The sequence below is a fragment of the Ursus americanus genome, chromosome 22, assembly GCF_024610735.1.
Source record: "Ursus americanus isolate L20-20 chromosome 22, mUrsAme1.1.p, whole genome shotgun sequence".
Taxonomy (NCBI): Eukaryota; Metazoa; Chordata; class Mammalia; order Carnivora; family Ursidae; genus Ursus; species Ursus americanus.
Window position 1 is genome coordinate 41,247,905 of NC_142148.1, and position 16,352 is coordinate 41,264,256.

General features: G+C 47.0%; 1 protein-coding gene across 2 annotated transcripts in view; it reads left to right on the top strand.

The window, feature by feature from the left end:
- Window positions 1-14,268, top strand: part of BANF2 (BANF family member 2) — a 40,038-nt gene extending 25,770 nt beyond the window's left edge. For both annotated transcript variants that reach the window (XM_087853920.1, XM_045810432.2), the window contains exons 2-3: window positions 5,214-5,342; window positions 13,095-14,268. In XM_087853920.1, the coding sequence (XP_087710046.1) occupies window positions 5,217-5,342; window positions 13,095-13,241 (273 nt within the window). In that variant the 5' untranslated portion in view covers window positions 5,214-5,216 and the 3' untranslated portion in view covers window positions 13,242-14,268. The remainder of the gene's footprint in view (window positions 1-5,213; window positions 5,343-13,094) is intronic.
- Window positions 14,269-16,352: the final 2,084 nt, after the last annotated feature.

Genomic DNA, 16,352 nt, shown 5'->3' on the forward strand with positions numbered 1-16,352 from the left:
TCATGTAATGCCTTGCATCTCCAAGTGTGATCTGTGGGCCCCCAGCTTGGGCATCTTCTCAGGAGCTGGTTAGGAATGCAGCACCTTGGGCCCCACCCAGGCCTGTTGCATCAGAACCCACATTTTTAAACAAGACCCCCCTCCCCCGCTCAGGTGGTCTGTGTGCACATTAAACTTTGAGAAGCGCTAGTTGTGATGGGCTCAACATTTGACCAGGTTGGAAGACATGGCGGATTCGGTCAATTGCTACCCAGCATCCACCTCCTCTTCCTACTTCCTCTAGAACCCAGCGTTCTCTGAGCGGCCATATGTCCATTGGGCTGCCCTCATCTACATCCCCATGCAGACCACTCCCCTGGCCAGTGACTGGTTTCCGGGTGGGCATGCTGCCTGGTTCTGGACTATGAAACTAAGGCAAGCTCTACTGAAGAGGTTCTGGGGACACCCGAGAAGAAATGGCCTGTCCTTCCTTTGGAAGTTTTCGTGTCCGGATAGGACCTGAGCAAATTCTGTGCGCATCTTGGGACCTTGGACGCAGCTAGCTTGGTCCTTGACACACACAGACGCACACACAGACGCTGATGGACAAGACCCTGGGGTCTACCTCACTGATGGATTTCTGATTATGTGAGATTAGAAAAGTATTTTTTAAGACCATTTGAGTCAGGTTTTCTGTTACTTTTAGCTGAGGGTCTCTCAACCTTGAACCTATTGACATGTGGGGCCGGGTAATTCTTTGTTGGGGGAGGGCTGTTGTGTGCATTACAGGACGTTAGGCAGCAACCCTGACCTCTATCCCTTAGATGTGAATAGCTCTCCCCCTCCCTCAGTTTTGACAACCCAAAGTGTCTCCAGACAGATTGCCAAATGTTTGGGGTTCAATGGGGAGGGGGGGCACAATTTGCCCCCAGTTGAGAACCACTGCCACAGACAAAGGCATCCTAATGAATGTGAAGGCTTCTATTCAGTGGATCCTCAGGAGGATAAAAATTGCGGCTGCCTATGCTCCAGAGTGTTTCAAGGATCAAAGTGAGATCAGGTGTGTGAGAAAAGCAAATACACACAAGGTGTTGCTAATCATTACCTGTCTTTGATGCTGCTGCTGCTGCATTGATAGCAATGTTGTAGTTTCCATTTATTCTTTTAATGGGCAGAGATGTTGAACTTAACAGATGGCCAATGTGGATAGTGAATGGAATTTTCCCCCGGCAAAGCTGGTGAACCCTGCCAGGACTCTCTGGGGCTCTTCCTCCTGCTCAGAAACCCTGCTCTCCTACAGCCCGGCCCCAAGCTGGATCCCCAATCCCAACTCCTTGTCCCAGGAGGTGATGGGGACTTCAGAGCTCACCCTTTAGCGTATTCTCACAGATTAAGAGAGATCTTCATATTTAGCTGCTGGAGAGATGGATGCCCCCCACAGAATAGTGTATTCACAGCTCACACACCTGTGTATTTAAGACCTGCGGTACTGGGACCCTGGACAACCAGTCTTGCCTTATGCTCCCCTTCCTCGAAATGACTGACACATCAAGGTCTCTTTCCCTAGACGCCACCTGACTCCTACAATCAGTGCCTTCAGAGCATCACTTCTTGGACAGTTTGTGTCCCTAAGTGTCATAATATGTCTCCTGGGACAGGAATGCTTATGAGGGGAGCTAGACTTCAGGTGCGGAGAATTGGAAGCGTGGGAACGGGAGGGGACCAGCGCTGGAGGCATCTGAATGCCATGGACGGATGGGTCACTTACTTCGCCGAGTGCTTGCCCTGGGCCAGGCTGGGGCTGGGGCAGGGATGGGGAGCAAAGGGTGATAGGAGGCAGCTGTGGCCCTCACGATCTACTGGGGCATATGTGGTGGATGCTGGGTTGCTCTCCTGACCTTATCCCGTATCGCGGTATGGGGTAAATACCCCCACTAACATGGCAACTACCCCGATTTTGGGCCACATCCCCACCCCTGCAGCCTAGGTGCTCTGTAGGTCACTGACTTGCCTTCTGAACCAGAGATAGGACACATATCTGGGCTTGATGTATGATGATACGGACTGGAGAAGGCATTCATTGGCGGCTTCTAGGGAAAAACAGTTTTCTTTTGAGGGAGGGGGTCGTGCCTTGCAAAAGTGATGCCAGGTCCGGCTACAGCCCAGTTATTTCCAGAAAGGAGTCAAGCTGGGGATTGAGCCCATGTATAAAGGAAGGCCAGGCCAAGAGAGTTGCAGGGAACCCAAGCCGGAGCCTTGATCAAGCATGTGATCCACCTCTGGACTTCTTGGTGGCAGATGTTAATAAGACCTTCTTACTGTGTAAGCCAGTTTGAACTGGATTTTTCTGTTCCTTGAATTACAAACTGTCCAAACTGACCCAGAATTTGGTACCAAGAAGGGGATGCTACAATGAGCAAACCTCAACTGTGAATTGGCTGAGAAGAAGTATTCACAAGGAGAACAGCAGGATGTCTTTACCTAAATTAGGAAGACGCTGATCCCGGGCCAGCAAAATGGCTGCTTCTCCCTGTTTGATCCCAGGATACAGACCCTCTGTGTAGGGAGATAGGACATTTGGAGAGATCTGGTGGGAAATACTCAGGATGTTGGCTACCTCTGGCAGTCTTTGTTAAGATCCTAAGAGACTCGGGGTGTCTGGGCGGCTCTGTCGGTGAAGCATCTGCCTTTGGCTCAGGTCACGATCTCAGAGTCCTGGAATGGAGACCCATGACAGGCTCCCTGGTCAGCAGGGAGTCTGCTTCTCCCTCTGCCCCTCCCCACCCGACTTATGCTCTTTCACAAATAAATAAATAAAATCTTTAAAAAAAAAAGTTCGTAGGAGGCTCAAATGTAGGAGGAGGGTAGCCTGTTTGAAAATGGGGAGGAATAAAAACACAACTTTGCGGAGAGAGAGCCTTTCTTCCTGTGGCCTGCAATCCAAAGTGACTGGACTTTGATGAGCAAGCCTGCTGGGTCAGAAAAGCTGATGTAACTGGCTAAAGTTAGAACACAGGCAGCAAATCAGGTGGCTTAGCAAGAGAAAAGATCAGGCCCTGGGAAAACAGTGTCTGAAGGTTCCAGGTCTCTACAGAGCATCTTGTCTTAGGTGCCTCAAGCTTGATGAAGAGGACAACTCACTCACTGTGGACATGGAACTAGGATACAGCTGCGGGGCAGGGAGCAGACGTGGGGTACCTTCACGTCAGAGGTGAAGAAGATGACACTAATCTAAGGTGTAGCGCCGTGGGCAAGGCAAGAGCCCCATTGCCAGCTCAAGGATTCTGACCTGAGACCAAATCCAGCTTGAACTACAGCCCACGGACTTGAATAGAAGGAACCCAGGAGATTCTTAAGGATGCTGACTTGCCAAAGAAAGGGGCCAACCAATGCCTGAAATAGCCTGTTCCTCAGGGCAACCCTGGAACTTGTACCCACCACAAGTGTGTTGTTAAAGCAGTGACTCTCCTTGAAAGACACACGCCTACTCAGATGTGGGCTAGGTAGTGGACAGGGCAGCTACACCAAATGCAGAAATGGGGTCCACCATTTTGGCTGACTGAGGAACTTGCTTTACCACCATGGCAAGGAATCCCCAATATTTTCTCAATACTGCATGCACTGTTGGCCATTGGCAACATGTTTCTCATGGTCCCCTTCTCCAAATGGAGAATTCGCCTTCTGGAAATTCTTATTGCAGATATACTGGGTTTTCCCCCCACTATTGACTATGTTGATGGTGGTGAAGTTCAGAATTTAGTTCATAGGTTACCATCCCATGAGTTGCTACTTCCAGACATGATGGAGAGTCTGATGCATCTTCCAGAAAATATGAACTTGAATCTGAATCCAGTAACTGAATGAGTCATAGGGCTTCACCCACTGGGGGAGAAGGTGAGTCTACATTAACCAAGTGTGGGTATTTCTGATGATTATGTAGGGAAAGGAGAATGTACAGATGTTGGGTCACCAAAGGGGTGGACGATAGTGGGATATTACGGTTACTGTTTAACACTCATCTCCTCTTCTCTGGATAATAATCCTGATTTTGTTCAGGTTACTACACTTGATCTCACAGCTTGTATGGTCTAAAGAAAGTTAACTGCCCTCCCAGATCTAGGACCAGAGCGTACTGCCAACACTAAGCTCACACTGGTGACCCTATGCAGACCTTCAGGACTGGATGGAGTTCTGCTTAGAACTCCTTGGAGACACGTTTTCTCTCTTTCCTTCTTCATCTGGGGTGGAGTGTTGGGGAATATGAGTCTTAAAGCAGCTGTTTCACTGCCATGAGGGCACAAGGAGGAAAAGTTGAAAGAATCAGAGAAAATGGAGCTGTGGTCCTGATTGCACCATACCCATCCTTACCCTTGGGCTTTTGAGTTATGTAATGTCTTCTTTGGTGTTTGATCCAGTTGAAGAGTTTTCTGTTATATGTCACTAAACCACCAACCATTACAGAGTGCAATAAACACTAAAATAAAAATATGAAAAAGTGTTGGTAGGAAAGAAAGAAGGTGGGTTAATTAGCTAAGAGGAGCAATGATACCATTTTTTTTCTTTAAGACAACTTTATTGAGATATCTTGAACTTACAGAAATTGTTTATATTAAGGTATACAATTTGATTGACATACAGACATGCACTGGAAAGATCACCGTGATCAAGCTAAACAACTTATCCATCAGTTCTATATAGGTATCCTTTTGTGTATGTGCATGTGTTGAGATGTAATTTAAACTCTACCCTCTTAGAAATTTTCAAGTATACAATACTTTACTGTTAACTATTATTACTGTGCTGTGTATTAGATGTCCAGAATTTATTCATTCCATGTAACTAAACCTTTGCACCTTTTAACCAACATATCCCTATTTCTCCAACCACTATTCTACTCTCTAGAAGCTATGTTTCTTTAAGCACTGCGGGTGGGAAGAGTAGCAGAGAGAAACCCATCACAGTTCTTAGCATTAAAAGCACCCCTTTGGTGGAATTTATTGGGCTCATCAAAGGCTATCATACATTTCTCAGTCCATCCAGGTGGGAATGGATGTGTTGAGGTCTTCAGTGCAGGGCACTGCCCCTGACATCTCAAAGTCCCCAATAAATATTGAGTGGTGGAAGGAAGCCTGCCATCTGTCGCCCGCATCCCTCGGCAGAGCAGTCCCCCAGTGTCCCCTCTCACTGTGAGAAGCCAGCCACCTCCTAACCCTGTTCTCCCACCGCCGTTACAGAAGATGGAGCATATGTCTCCCAGGCTGAGAGCCTTCCTTTCGGAACCCATCGGAGAAAAGGATGTTGCCTGGGTGGATGGGATCAGCCGTGAGCTTGCCATCAATTTGGTCACCAAAGGTTTCAACAAGGTAATTCATTTTTTTCTTATTGCCCCAACTTTGCTCCCCAACCTCTCTTTCCCTAGCCCTGCCAGATGGCAGCCGCTGCTATGTGTCCCTGCAAGGGGCCGTCACAGAGCAGAGCCGCCACTTGGCAGAGTGCCACTTGCTTCAGCGCCACTGACCCCTCATGCTTGGGCAGCCTCGAGGGCCAGTAGATGATGGGCAAATTGAATGGCTTTGGCTCAGAGCAGCTGGGCCGGGCATGATTCACTTGGAGTTCAAACACTCAGAGGTCAACAGAAGTGAGCCGGCCGCCCGAGTCTGGGGCTGGGCTGTCAGGATGGATGATTTGTGCGCACTTCCCACCTCCATGAAGAGACTCGTGGGGTCTCCCCCGCCCCACCAGGGCACCAGCTTGGCAACAGCAGGTGGAGTAACAGCAGACTGGGGTCTACACCAGAGTAAGAGGATAGGAGTTTTTCTAAGATGTCACTCACAGCCCAAGAATGGCCTCAAGGGTATCCCGTGGAATCGGAACGTTCTTTTCTATATAATTATTTGTTTTTATGGTGCTCTTAAAAAGCTGCTTGGAACTTTAGGAGAGCATGGGAGACGATCCCAAAGAGAACCCAAAGAGAGTGATCACATACAGAGGCGGATGGGAATTCACATGGAGCACTGCACGCTCGGTTGAGAGATGTTGCCCACAGCTATAGTTTCTAATGTGGGTCTATACCACGGTGCAGGAAAACATTGCAGAAACGCCCAGCAAGGCTGGGAACTGTTGCTCGCACGGCTGGTCATCAGTTTGGTGTGCGCCTGCATAGGGCACGGCTGTTTCCAGGGGGTCTCTGAACTACTGGGCCTCTGGTTTTCTGGTTGACACGCTGCTTATACCAGTTGTGAAATATTCTGAATATCAACGCAATCTACAGGCCCATTTACTATCCACTAGGTGGTATTGCCAGGAAGCTGGAGCTCCACGATTGAGGTAGATTGGATTCTTTCCTCCCAGATAAAGGACATGGGACCCTTCCCAAGCAGGTAGTGAAGTAAGCAAGTCTGGTTAGGGAAGACATTTTAAATTAAAAATTTCCTTTTTAAACGAAATGATTGTCCCTTTTTCTTTTCTATTGTGGTGTAACGCACCAACATTGATATGAAGGGTTCAGCTCAGTGAATTTTTACATACACACACACACACACACACACACACACACACACAGACACCCCCAGATTCAGGGACTGAATACCTCCAGAATGCCTGATGATCCCCTTGTATCTCTCCCCCATCAATGCCATCCCCCACTCTCAGAGATACCCATTATTCTGGCTTCTCCCCACTTTGATTTAATGTTTTTTTGCTGCTGGTCAGCCAAACACAGCATTTTAAAAATATTTCTATTCACATACAGTGAATTTCACCTTTTTTAGTACACAGTTCTGCAAGGTTTGACAAATGCATGCAGTCATGAAGCCACTACCACAATCAAGCCATAGAACAGTCCCGACACTTCAAAATGTTGCTCTGTGCCCTTCATATTCCCCACCCTCAGTCCCTGACAACCACTGATTTGTTTTCTGTCCCTACAGTTTTGTCTTTTCCAGCATAACTGTGTTTTAAATGAGGATTACAGGTGGGGCAATAGACATGTTTCAGATTAAGGAACGAACAAATAATGGGAAATTTTCAGGCATTCCAGAACTTGCTACACAGATTCAGGGCTGTAGAGAAGAAGAAACCATTTTCCTCAATGTGGCCAGGCCCCTCTTATGCTCACGACCTCCTGGTGAGAATGGTGACCAGCACGCCACTCCCAGGCCCGACTCATTCTTCGGATCACTAATTCCAAGCACTAACTTAAGGGATCTCACCTTTCTCCTTTGCTTTGGGCCCTCACTCACCTGCGAACCAGATGAGGGTTACTAGTTGCACTTCACAAAGGAGAAGTTGGTGCCTTGATCAAGGTCCCGAGTGAGGTTGAGGATGGCAGGGGATCGTGTTGTCACAAACCACATGGGAAGATCTGGGTCCCGGTGGTTACCATGGCAGGGAGGCGGCTGACCCTGGGATTCGGGGGTGAGACTCGTTTCAGAGCTGAAGCCTGGCTGGGCCTGTAAAAGGATCCACAAGACCCGATCCAGGAGATCCAGGCGCATCGGGTGAGGACGGGTTGGTGGGTAGGGCCAGCAGGAAGAGCCTCCAGGGCAGGCCGATCCTGCAGGGAAGGGTCTCAGATTTAGCATATAAAAATGCAGGTGCCTATATATTATTTTAGACTTTTATTTTTAGTGCAGTTTTAGGTTCACAGCAAAATTAAGCAGAAGATGCAGAGATTTCTCATGGACCCCGGTGCCCCCAACATGTACATCCTCTCTCATGAGCCACACCCCCACCAGAGTGGTACATCTGTAACCATCCAAGAACTTATGTTGGCCCAGCGTAATCACCCAGGGTGCATACGCAGAGTTTCTGTGGGTTTGGACAAATGTTCAATGACACATATCCACCATTATAGTAACATACAGAGCTGGTTCAGTGCCCTAGAATCCTCTGAGCTCCTGGATTTTTATACCCTGCCTCCAGGAGACCCTAGGGAGGGACACCTGTCTGGGTCTCATGCAATCCTTTGTCTTTGCTGGCCTCTGCATGGGTCTAGTTGTCCCTTCCCCCAGCTATGGCATGACTTTTCTAACTATTGATTCTTCTATGGATTCACCTAAGTCTCTTCAGGACCTTGACAGTCAAAAATGTGGCTTCATTCTCTCTGAGGTATTTTGTGCCTGTCCTTCTCCCAGGCAGTCAGCCTTGTCAGACCTAGATCTTGGAGAATCTAGATCTCTACTGTCTGATATGGTGGCCACTGGCCATTGGTACCTACGGAGCCCCTGTCTGAATAGAGATGTGCTATGCATCTAAAGTACACACTGTGGGGGCACCTGGGTGGCTCAGTCATTAAGCACCTGCCTTCGGCTCAGGGCGTGATCCCGGCGTTATGGGATCGAGGTCAGGCTCCTCTGCTGGAAGCCCGCTTCTTCCTCTCCCACTCCCCCTGCTTGTGTTCCCTCTCTCACTGGCTGTCTCTATCTCTGTCAAATAAATAAATAAAATCTTAAAAAAAAATAAAGTACACACTGTGATTTTAAAGATTTAGGATTTTAAAGTACCCCTCCCAATGCAAAGCATCTCATCAATAGTTTTTTTTTACTAATTACATGTCGAAATGATATTTGTGACGTATGAGAGAAAATAAAGCATACTGTCAGAACTAATTTCACCTCTTTCATCCTCCCTCCTTTTTCCTGTGGCTACTAGAAATTAAAAATTATATATGTGGCTGGCCCACATTAAATTTCTACTGGACAGTGCTGGTCTAGATTTAACAGCAGAAGGGCTGCAAGGGACAAAGGAAGGACCTGGAAGGGAAAATACGTTGGTGCACAAAACGCTCAAGAGGCTTTCCATGGCCCAGCTCTCGCTCTGTCTTATGTTCCCCACCCCCACCCGCTCCGGTATATACTCAAGCCAGACAGTCCATGAGTCACAAACACAGACGGGGCCACCCGCCTGCAGGCCTCTCTTGAAATGGACATTCACCCCCTTCAGGACCCCATTCACAACGGACCTTCTCTGGGAAGAAAGCCTTCCTTCTGCCCGCCCACCCCAGCCTAACAAGCTCCTGCTTCTGAACACTGAGTATTCAATAGGACCCCTTGCTGTGACATCTGTCCTGTTGACTCTTCTTTCCACACATGGCCTGAGAGCCCACACTCATTATGCTAGAGAGGCACAACTTGCCTTTGGGGCTCTTCCACATCTCCTGGAAGCATAGGATGGTTCTACGATCTTTGTACTCCTCTTCTCCCTATGAACACACTGCCCAGGGATGAGTGAATTTCCAGGCACTCAGTAAATTCAGGGCCTTTGAGCAGTGCCCTATGCGGCAGGTGCATTCGTTGGGGGGATAACCCTGAAGTTATCCAACAGCAAGGAAGTAAGTTTACCATCCCAGAGAATCTGGTTTCGTTCAATGTTCTTTGATGATACTATAAAGTCCTATCCTTGAGCCTGAATCTTCCTCCTGAAAGATACTTGGAAGATCAGGAAGGGTTATATGTTCTGGGTACCCACCTGCTCCCTAAGCCTCTCCTAACAGCGGGATTCATGCATGATGTCTGCTACATGTCAGGCTCTGTCCTCAGTGCACTACTTGTATCTCATCAAATCATCAGAAAATCCTATAAGGTATACTATTGCACCTTCGTTTTACAGATGGGGAAATAGGCACAGAGTAGCTGTGTGACTTGCTCAAAGTCACTCGGGGTGAGAGAAGTGAAATTTGCATCTGGGGAGACAGTCTCTGGGGGTGGGGGGTACTCATGCAGAGGCCCCCAGTGCCCAACGTCTGGGCCCTGCAGGGAGTCAGTCATGCAAGTTTGGGGTTACCCTGCATAGGGTTGCCAGATGAAATACAGGGACCCACTCTGTTAAATGTGAATTTTAGTTAAACAAATAATTTTTTAGTATATCTCGGGGAGACATGGAGAAGAAAGAAGGGGCAAGCCCTGCACTGGATCGAGCATTCGCACTGGAGACAAGGAGTTTTAAACCAGAAATGACCGAGAGGTACTGGATTTTCAAGATTGTCACTGGCTACCAGTGGCCATGAAGGCTGAAGAGCCAGCATCCGGTTAGAGATAAGAGAGTTATTTGATCCCCCAATGAAGTCTTGTGGCCACGTAAGTGCAATCACTCTAGGCTCCGAGGAGCTGGCAGGCAGCTCCAGGCAGAGATGTCAGCAAAGCCTAAGAATCAGCGAGGGCCGAACACACGGATGTGTTTGCAAAGGCCAGGTGACGGATGGAAGGTACACACTTGTGGAGAGCATTGCATAACCTGCAGGGTGTCAAATCACTATGTTGTACATCTGAAACAAATGTCTGTCAACCGTACTCAAAAAAACAGTTGAAAAGAAAAGGCCAGGTGTCACAGTGAAGACGGAAAATTTTCATTGGCATGGACCAGGACCAGCCACCTAGCACTAAATGAAGATATGAGGCCCCTTGTTCCCCTATCCTGAGGGCTTCAAATGGCTGTAGCAGAGCATTAAACCAAGGGGGCCCTCTGTCCAGGGTGTGGGAGTAGGCCCTGTCTGCCCAACATTCCCACATCTCTGCATCAGCCTCCCCACAGCCAGATTTTTGTAAGCTTTGGTCCAAGGAGGGAGAGGTGAGAGATTTCCTCCTCCTTAATTAGGGGCTCACTTTCTGGAGCCAGCAGAGAAATGGAACAGGCTTTGGACAGGGCTGTGATGGGGACCCATTGACGATGGGTTCCCTTGGGAGCAGGGTGAAGTGAGCTAATTTCCCTCCCCACTTCTGGAGGGTAGCAGAGCTAGCGGATGAGGGACAGTCAGGTGGCAACTTGGTTCCGGAGGCCATGAGAAGAGGCCCTTCTTCCTGCAACGTTCCTGGAAAATTTACCTCTGGTCCTACATGGTATGCATTCCCTGGCTTCCAGGCGCTGAGGCTGGTGGGATGTGGAGGCTCTGATCACCCAACCAGCTGATGCCAACAGCGGGGCCTCCGAAAGGGCAGAGGCCGCCATTGGTGAGAGACCAGATGTGGACAGTTGGGATGGGCAAGCCTGGGGCTCAGGAAAACAGGAATCAACCCCTTGGATTCTCAGTGATTCCATCTGGAGAATGGGACAGGGTTAAAATGTGCCAGGGGTCTGGAGCCCATCAAAGGTACTCAAGAGCCACTTGCTATTATCATTATTATTACTGTTATCTATCATCATCACTAATATTCTTTCTCCCGGGACAGAGCTCCTTGTTCCTTGATCCTGTAACTCACTTCTGCACACCCCCCCACACACGCCCACTGCAGCACCTGCCTCAATTAACATTCAATGTTAATAATTCAATGTTGAATTAAAAAACATCTCCATAAAATCACCACTGACAATATGAGGATACTGATAAAGTAAAATGAGATCGTTCTAAGCAACAATACGGCTTTTCAAAAAAGATGATTCAAGTAGCAGTTAAAATGACCATGACATACTGGCTGTTTTTTTAATCTTTTCAACAACTGGACCATGACTAAAAATAAGAAAGTCCAAGCTCCAACAGCTTGGGTACATTTTACAACTGCAATTCAGCTTTTATTTAATTTCTTTAAAAAAAAATGTTCCCTTTGGTTAAGATGAAGTTTGCTTTGTTTTATGTAACTGAAAGTAAACAGACAGCAGCAGGTTTTCCTGGAGAAGGCCCAGGACTGCAGGCATGGACACTGGTTCTTGTTCATTCCCAGCTGGAGAGCCCCCAAACCAGCCGCAAGACACGGGCATTTATGTGACCTTAAATCTCCAAGCTTCACCAGTTAGCAGCTTGGTCAATCTGTGGCCACGTGGACTCGGGCGTCCCTTTCTCCATGTAGTCCTTGCTCCTTATCAATAATCATGTGATAAAATTATAAAGAGATCAGTGAAAAGCTGAAGAGCAGTAGTTAGAAAACGAGAGAATGCCGAAGAGCCATCAGTCCAGGTGTACTTAATATTAATTACAAGTGTTTTTCATGCACACAGACTCTTTAGAAGGGAAGGATGGACAAGGTTCATCACATTTTATGTTCTGTGCTCGTCTCACAGGCTAAGCATTCCAGGACATTTTCCTAATGTTCTTACATTGAATCCACTTAATTCAGTTTGCAAGGTGGGGCAGGGCACGCTGTGTGCCTTCAAGCGATGCAGAAACTGAGACCTGGATTCTTGGGGTCCTCACTTCAGGTTAAGTGGGTTGCCCGAGGTCACACAGCTGGTTTGCAAGAACAGACTGGTATTAAGGTGCCCTTCATCTACCACTCCCACGTGCAGCCATCTTGGTTGAAGGAGATTTTGTCCCCAAGGAGACACATGGCAATGTCTGGAGACGGTTATGATTATCCCAATTTGGGGGGTTGGGGGACTGCTACTGGCATCTAGTGGGTAGAGACTGGAGATGCTGCGAAACTTGCTGCAACACACAGGACAGTCCCCACACCCACCCCAACATCACGCAATTACCCACAGTGTCAACAGTGGAGAGGGTTAAACACTCTGCAAGATTGATTGAGAAAGCAATGGGGTAGGGAGCATCTCTGATTCCTCTTTGTGTGTATGTGTGTGTCTGTGTGTGTGTGTGTGTCTGTGTGTCTGTGTTAAAAAGAAATACTGGGATGCCTGGCTGGCTCCATTGGTGGAGCATGCAACTCTTGATCTTGGGATTATAAATTTGAGCTCCATGTTGGGTGGAGAGATTACTTAAAATCTTAGAGAGAGAGAGAGAGAAATACTAGATCAGAGGCCAGAAGGGAGTACGCTAGGCTCTTGCTACTCAAAATGTTGTCCCTGGACCAGCATCAGCGGGGGTATGTTCAAAATGCAGACTTTCAGGCCTCTCTCCAGACTTGGTGAGTCAGAACCTCCTTTTTAACAAGGTCCCAGGTGATTTATGTGCTCATTAAAGTTGAGAAAGACAGGTTCTGGCTTACCCCAGGCTGGACACCCCTCAACCCCGACCCAAGAGATGTGCATTTAACTTGGCCTCACATCTCACCAAGGGCCCATCCCAGAATCCCCATCGCCCTGGTCAGGGGTTCAGGGCCTGCCATCACTGTCCCTCAAACCTGACCTGTGCCCCTTCCTTCGATTTTCACGAGAGTTCTGGTGCTGGAGAAGAGCCAGTTTATTATAACCTTTCCCGTCTTTCTCTCTGCCTCACCCCCTCCCCACAGGCCTACATCTTGTTGGGACAGTTCCTTCTGATGCACAAGGATGAAGTGGAGTTTCAGAAGTGGCTCATCTGTTGTTGCGGTGCCACCGAGTGCGAGGCCCAGGAGAGTTCTCGCTGCCTGAAGGAGTGGTGCTCCTGCTTCCTATAGACACACACCCCCTTGCTCTGACGCCTGGGTAAACGGCGTGCTCTGTACTGGCAGCCAGGCTTGGGGTCATTATTTTTGTGTTTAACTTGAAGGATACACGTTCATTACACAAAGTAGGGCAAGAATACAAAAGAGGACAAACAAAAGACAAATGATCCCCAAATTTGCCACCCAGAAACAACTGTCTGTCACCTCACATGAATATCATGCCAAATAGCTCCGCATAAATTTATAGAAAAGAATCTTTTATTTTAAAATAGGGATTAAGTGTTAAGCCAGTGTATTGGTTATCTATTGCTGCGTAGCACATGAACCCAAAGCACAGTGGCTTAAAACAAACAATTTTCCCTCACACAGTTTCTTAGGGTCAGGAGCTGAGAGGGGCTTAGCTGGTGATTCTGTCTCTGGGTCTCCCAAGAGGTTGCAAACTGTCAACTGGGCAGCAGTCATCTGAAGGTTTGACTGGGGCCGGAGGATCCACTTCAAGTCGTTGCACTCACGTGGCCGTTGACTGGAGACCTCAGCTGCTCTTCACGTGGGCCTCTTCATAGGGCTACACATGGCGTGGCATCCAGCTTCCGCCAAAGTGGCTGACCCGAGAGGGAGTAAGAAAGCAAGCAGGAAGCCACAGTACCTTTTATGACCTAGTCTCTGACTCACACTATATCCCTCTGCCTTCTTCTATTTTTAGAAGCAAGTCATTAAGTCCTCAAGAGAAAAGCATTCAACTTTCTTGAAACAGCAACTAAATATGGCGGATATGTTTTTAAGAGCATCATAGTCAGGTTTCTGAGGTATAGTTTATATTCAGTAAAACTTGCCCTTTTTAGGTGTGTAGTTATATGACTTTTGACAAATGCATTGTCCCATAACCACCTCCAGAATCAAGATGGAGAAGCCTTTCATTGCCCCAAAGAGTTCCCTAATGCCACCCTGTCGTCACCCCTGTGCCCCTCCCCAGCCCTTGCCAACTAAAGATCTGGATTTTGTCCTTACAGTTTTGACATTTCCAAAAAGCCAAATAAATGTAATCACACAATATGTAGCCTTTTAAGAGTGGCCTCTTTCACTTAGCATAATTCAGCTAATCCATTATACAAGCTTTATAAATTCAAGAAAACGTTGGCAGGTGTTGTTGGTGCCTGGCCCTGTATCCTGTTGGCATTCACTATTCTAATACAGCCCAGTAATTTCCCTCAGCAAGCACCTGAATAGCCTCTGCCAGCAGAGATCTCTGGTTGCAGGAGTGGGGATCCGCCCATGCACAGGGCAGAGAGGATGTGCCACGGAGTTAACACCCAGTCCTGGGTGGAAGTGACGGCTAAATGCCTCAGTGTCCTTGTGCTTTGGGCGAGACAGCTCTGAGGTGGTCTCTCCCAGCTTCCCAGTGGGGTTGAGCCCAGCTGCCTGCAGGGGCCCCCTGCCCTTTTAACACCCCCAGGTGTTTGCTCTCTTCCTCTCCCACTCTACTGTCAGGGTTTCCTGGGATCACCCCTCTATGAAATATTCAATTTTAGTCTCAGTCTGGTTTGAGAAGAAACCAACTTAAGACAGAAGTGTTAGAATTTAATTTTATTTCAACAGAAGTAAAAAAGTGGAACTGAGAGAATTACTGAACTTCATTGAATTTTTTTCTTCATTACTAGATATAGTCTTCCTAACTCAATTTCTTCTAAGTGTAAAGAATAATATGGGGAAAACAGTAAGAAAGAGGTTAGTATCATTAGGTATATTATATTTTAAACTCTGTTTTTCAATATTAGATGGCATGAATTCCCATTTTAAAAAAAGAAATGAGAGTAAAAAGAAATTAGCATTCTTACTTATTTTTTAAAATTGGCTTTAGTATTATTTTTAACTTGTCAAGGTTTATACCATTTACATGCTTCCCATAAGCTTCATCCCTGCAGTTTGTTCAGTCTTAGTTGTATATTTAAGAGCTTATCATCAATCCATGTTGGTATAATTATTTTAAAAACCATGGCTTTATTACTCCTGAATTCTTTGTTTTGATACATCTCTCTATTGGTTGAGTTGGATGATTATATTACAGAATAGGTCAGATTATGCTGCTGTAACAAACAATCCCCCAAAGCTCAGTGATTTAGCCAGCAAATGTTGATTTCTCTCTTAGGCTTCATATCTAGTATATGCCATCAGGAAAGCTCTGTCCATTATAATCACTCTGAGAGATAGGTAGAGGGAAATTCTCTTTCAATACATGCTTGGTGTGCCTGGCTGGCTCAGTCAGAAGAGCATGCAACTCTTGATCTCAGGGTCATGAGTTTGAGCCCCATGTTGGGTGTAGAGAATACTTAAATAAATAAAACTTTAAAAAAAACAACATGCTTCCATGAGAACCACAGCAGTGGCAAGATATCATGGTGAATTACACACTATTTCAAAGCCTCTACCCAGAGTGATATATTCCACTTATGCTCACATTTCACTGTGAACAAAGCAACATTTGTTCACATTTCATCATGAACAAAACAACAAAGCAAATCATAGTCATACCTAACTTCAAAGGGTCAAGGACTCTTCTGAACTCAGAAGAAGCAGAAATATTTGGTGACAGCACTAATCAAGATCACAGTCATCAATTGGGCTCATTAGTTTTTCCCTGGGTGCCTCACAGCTTCATTTCCTAAGTTCATAGTATGGTTGGGATAGTTCCACTGGGGTCTGTTCAACTCTTTCTAGGTCTGCTTCTCTAGCTGTCCCCAAGGAGAGGCCATGAAGAAGAATTCCAGGTGAGCCAACTGACTGACCCAAAGATTTAAATAACTGCATCTCCTGAGGTCTCAGGTTCTGACCATCCAGAGCCCTTCCCTTGCACCCTCCTGTATAGCCCATCCTTGGATTAATTCCCTACTGAGATAGTCATGAGATTCAGAAGTCACTCATTTTCTTTTCTCTTTTTAAGATTTTATTTATTTATTTATTTGAGAGAGAGAGAGAGCATGAGCATGCACGTGCAAATGTGGGGGGGGGGCTGTGGGGGAGGAAGAGAGAATCTGAAGCAGACTTCACGTTAAGCACCTGAGCCAAAACCAAGAGTTGGACACTTAACCAACTGAGCCACCCAGGTACCCCAAAGTCATTCATTTT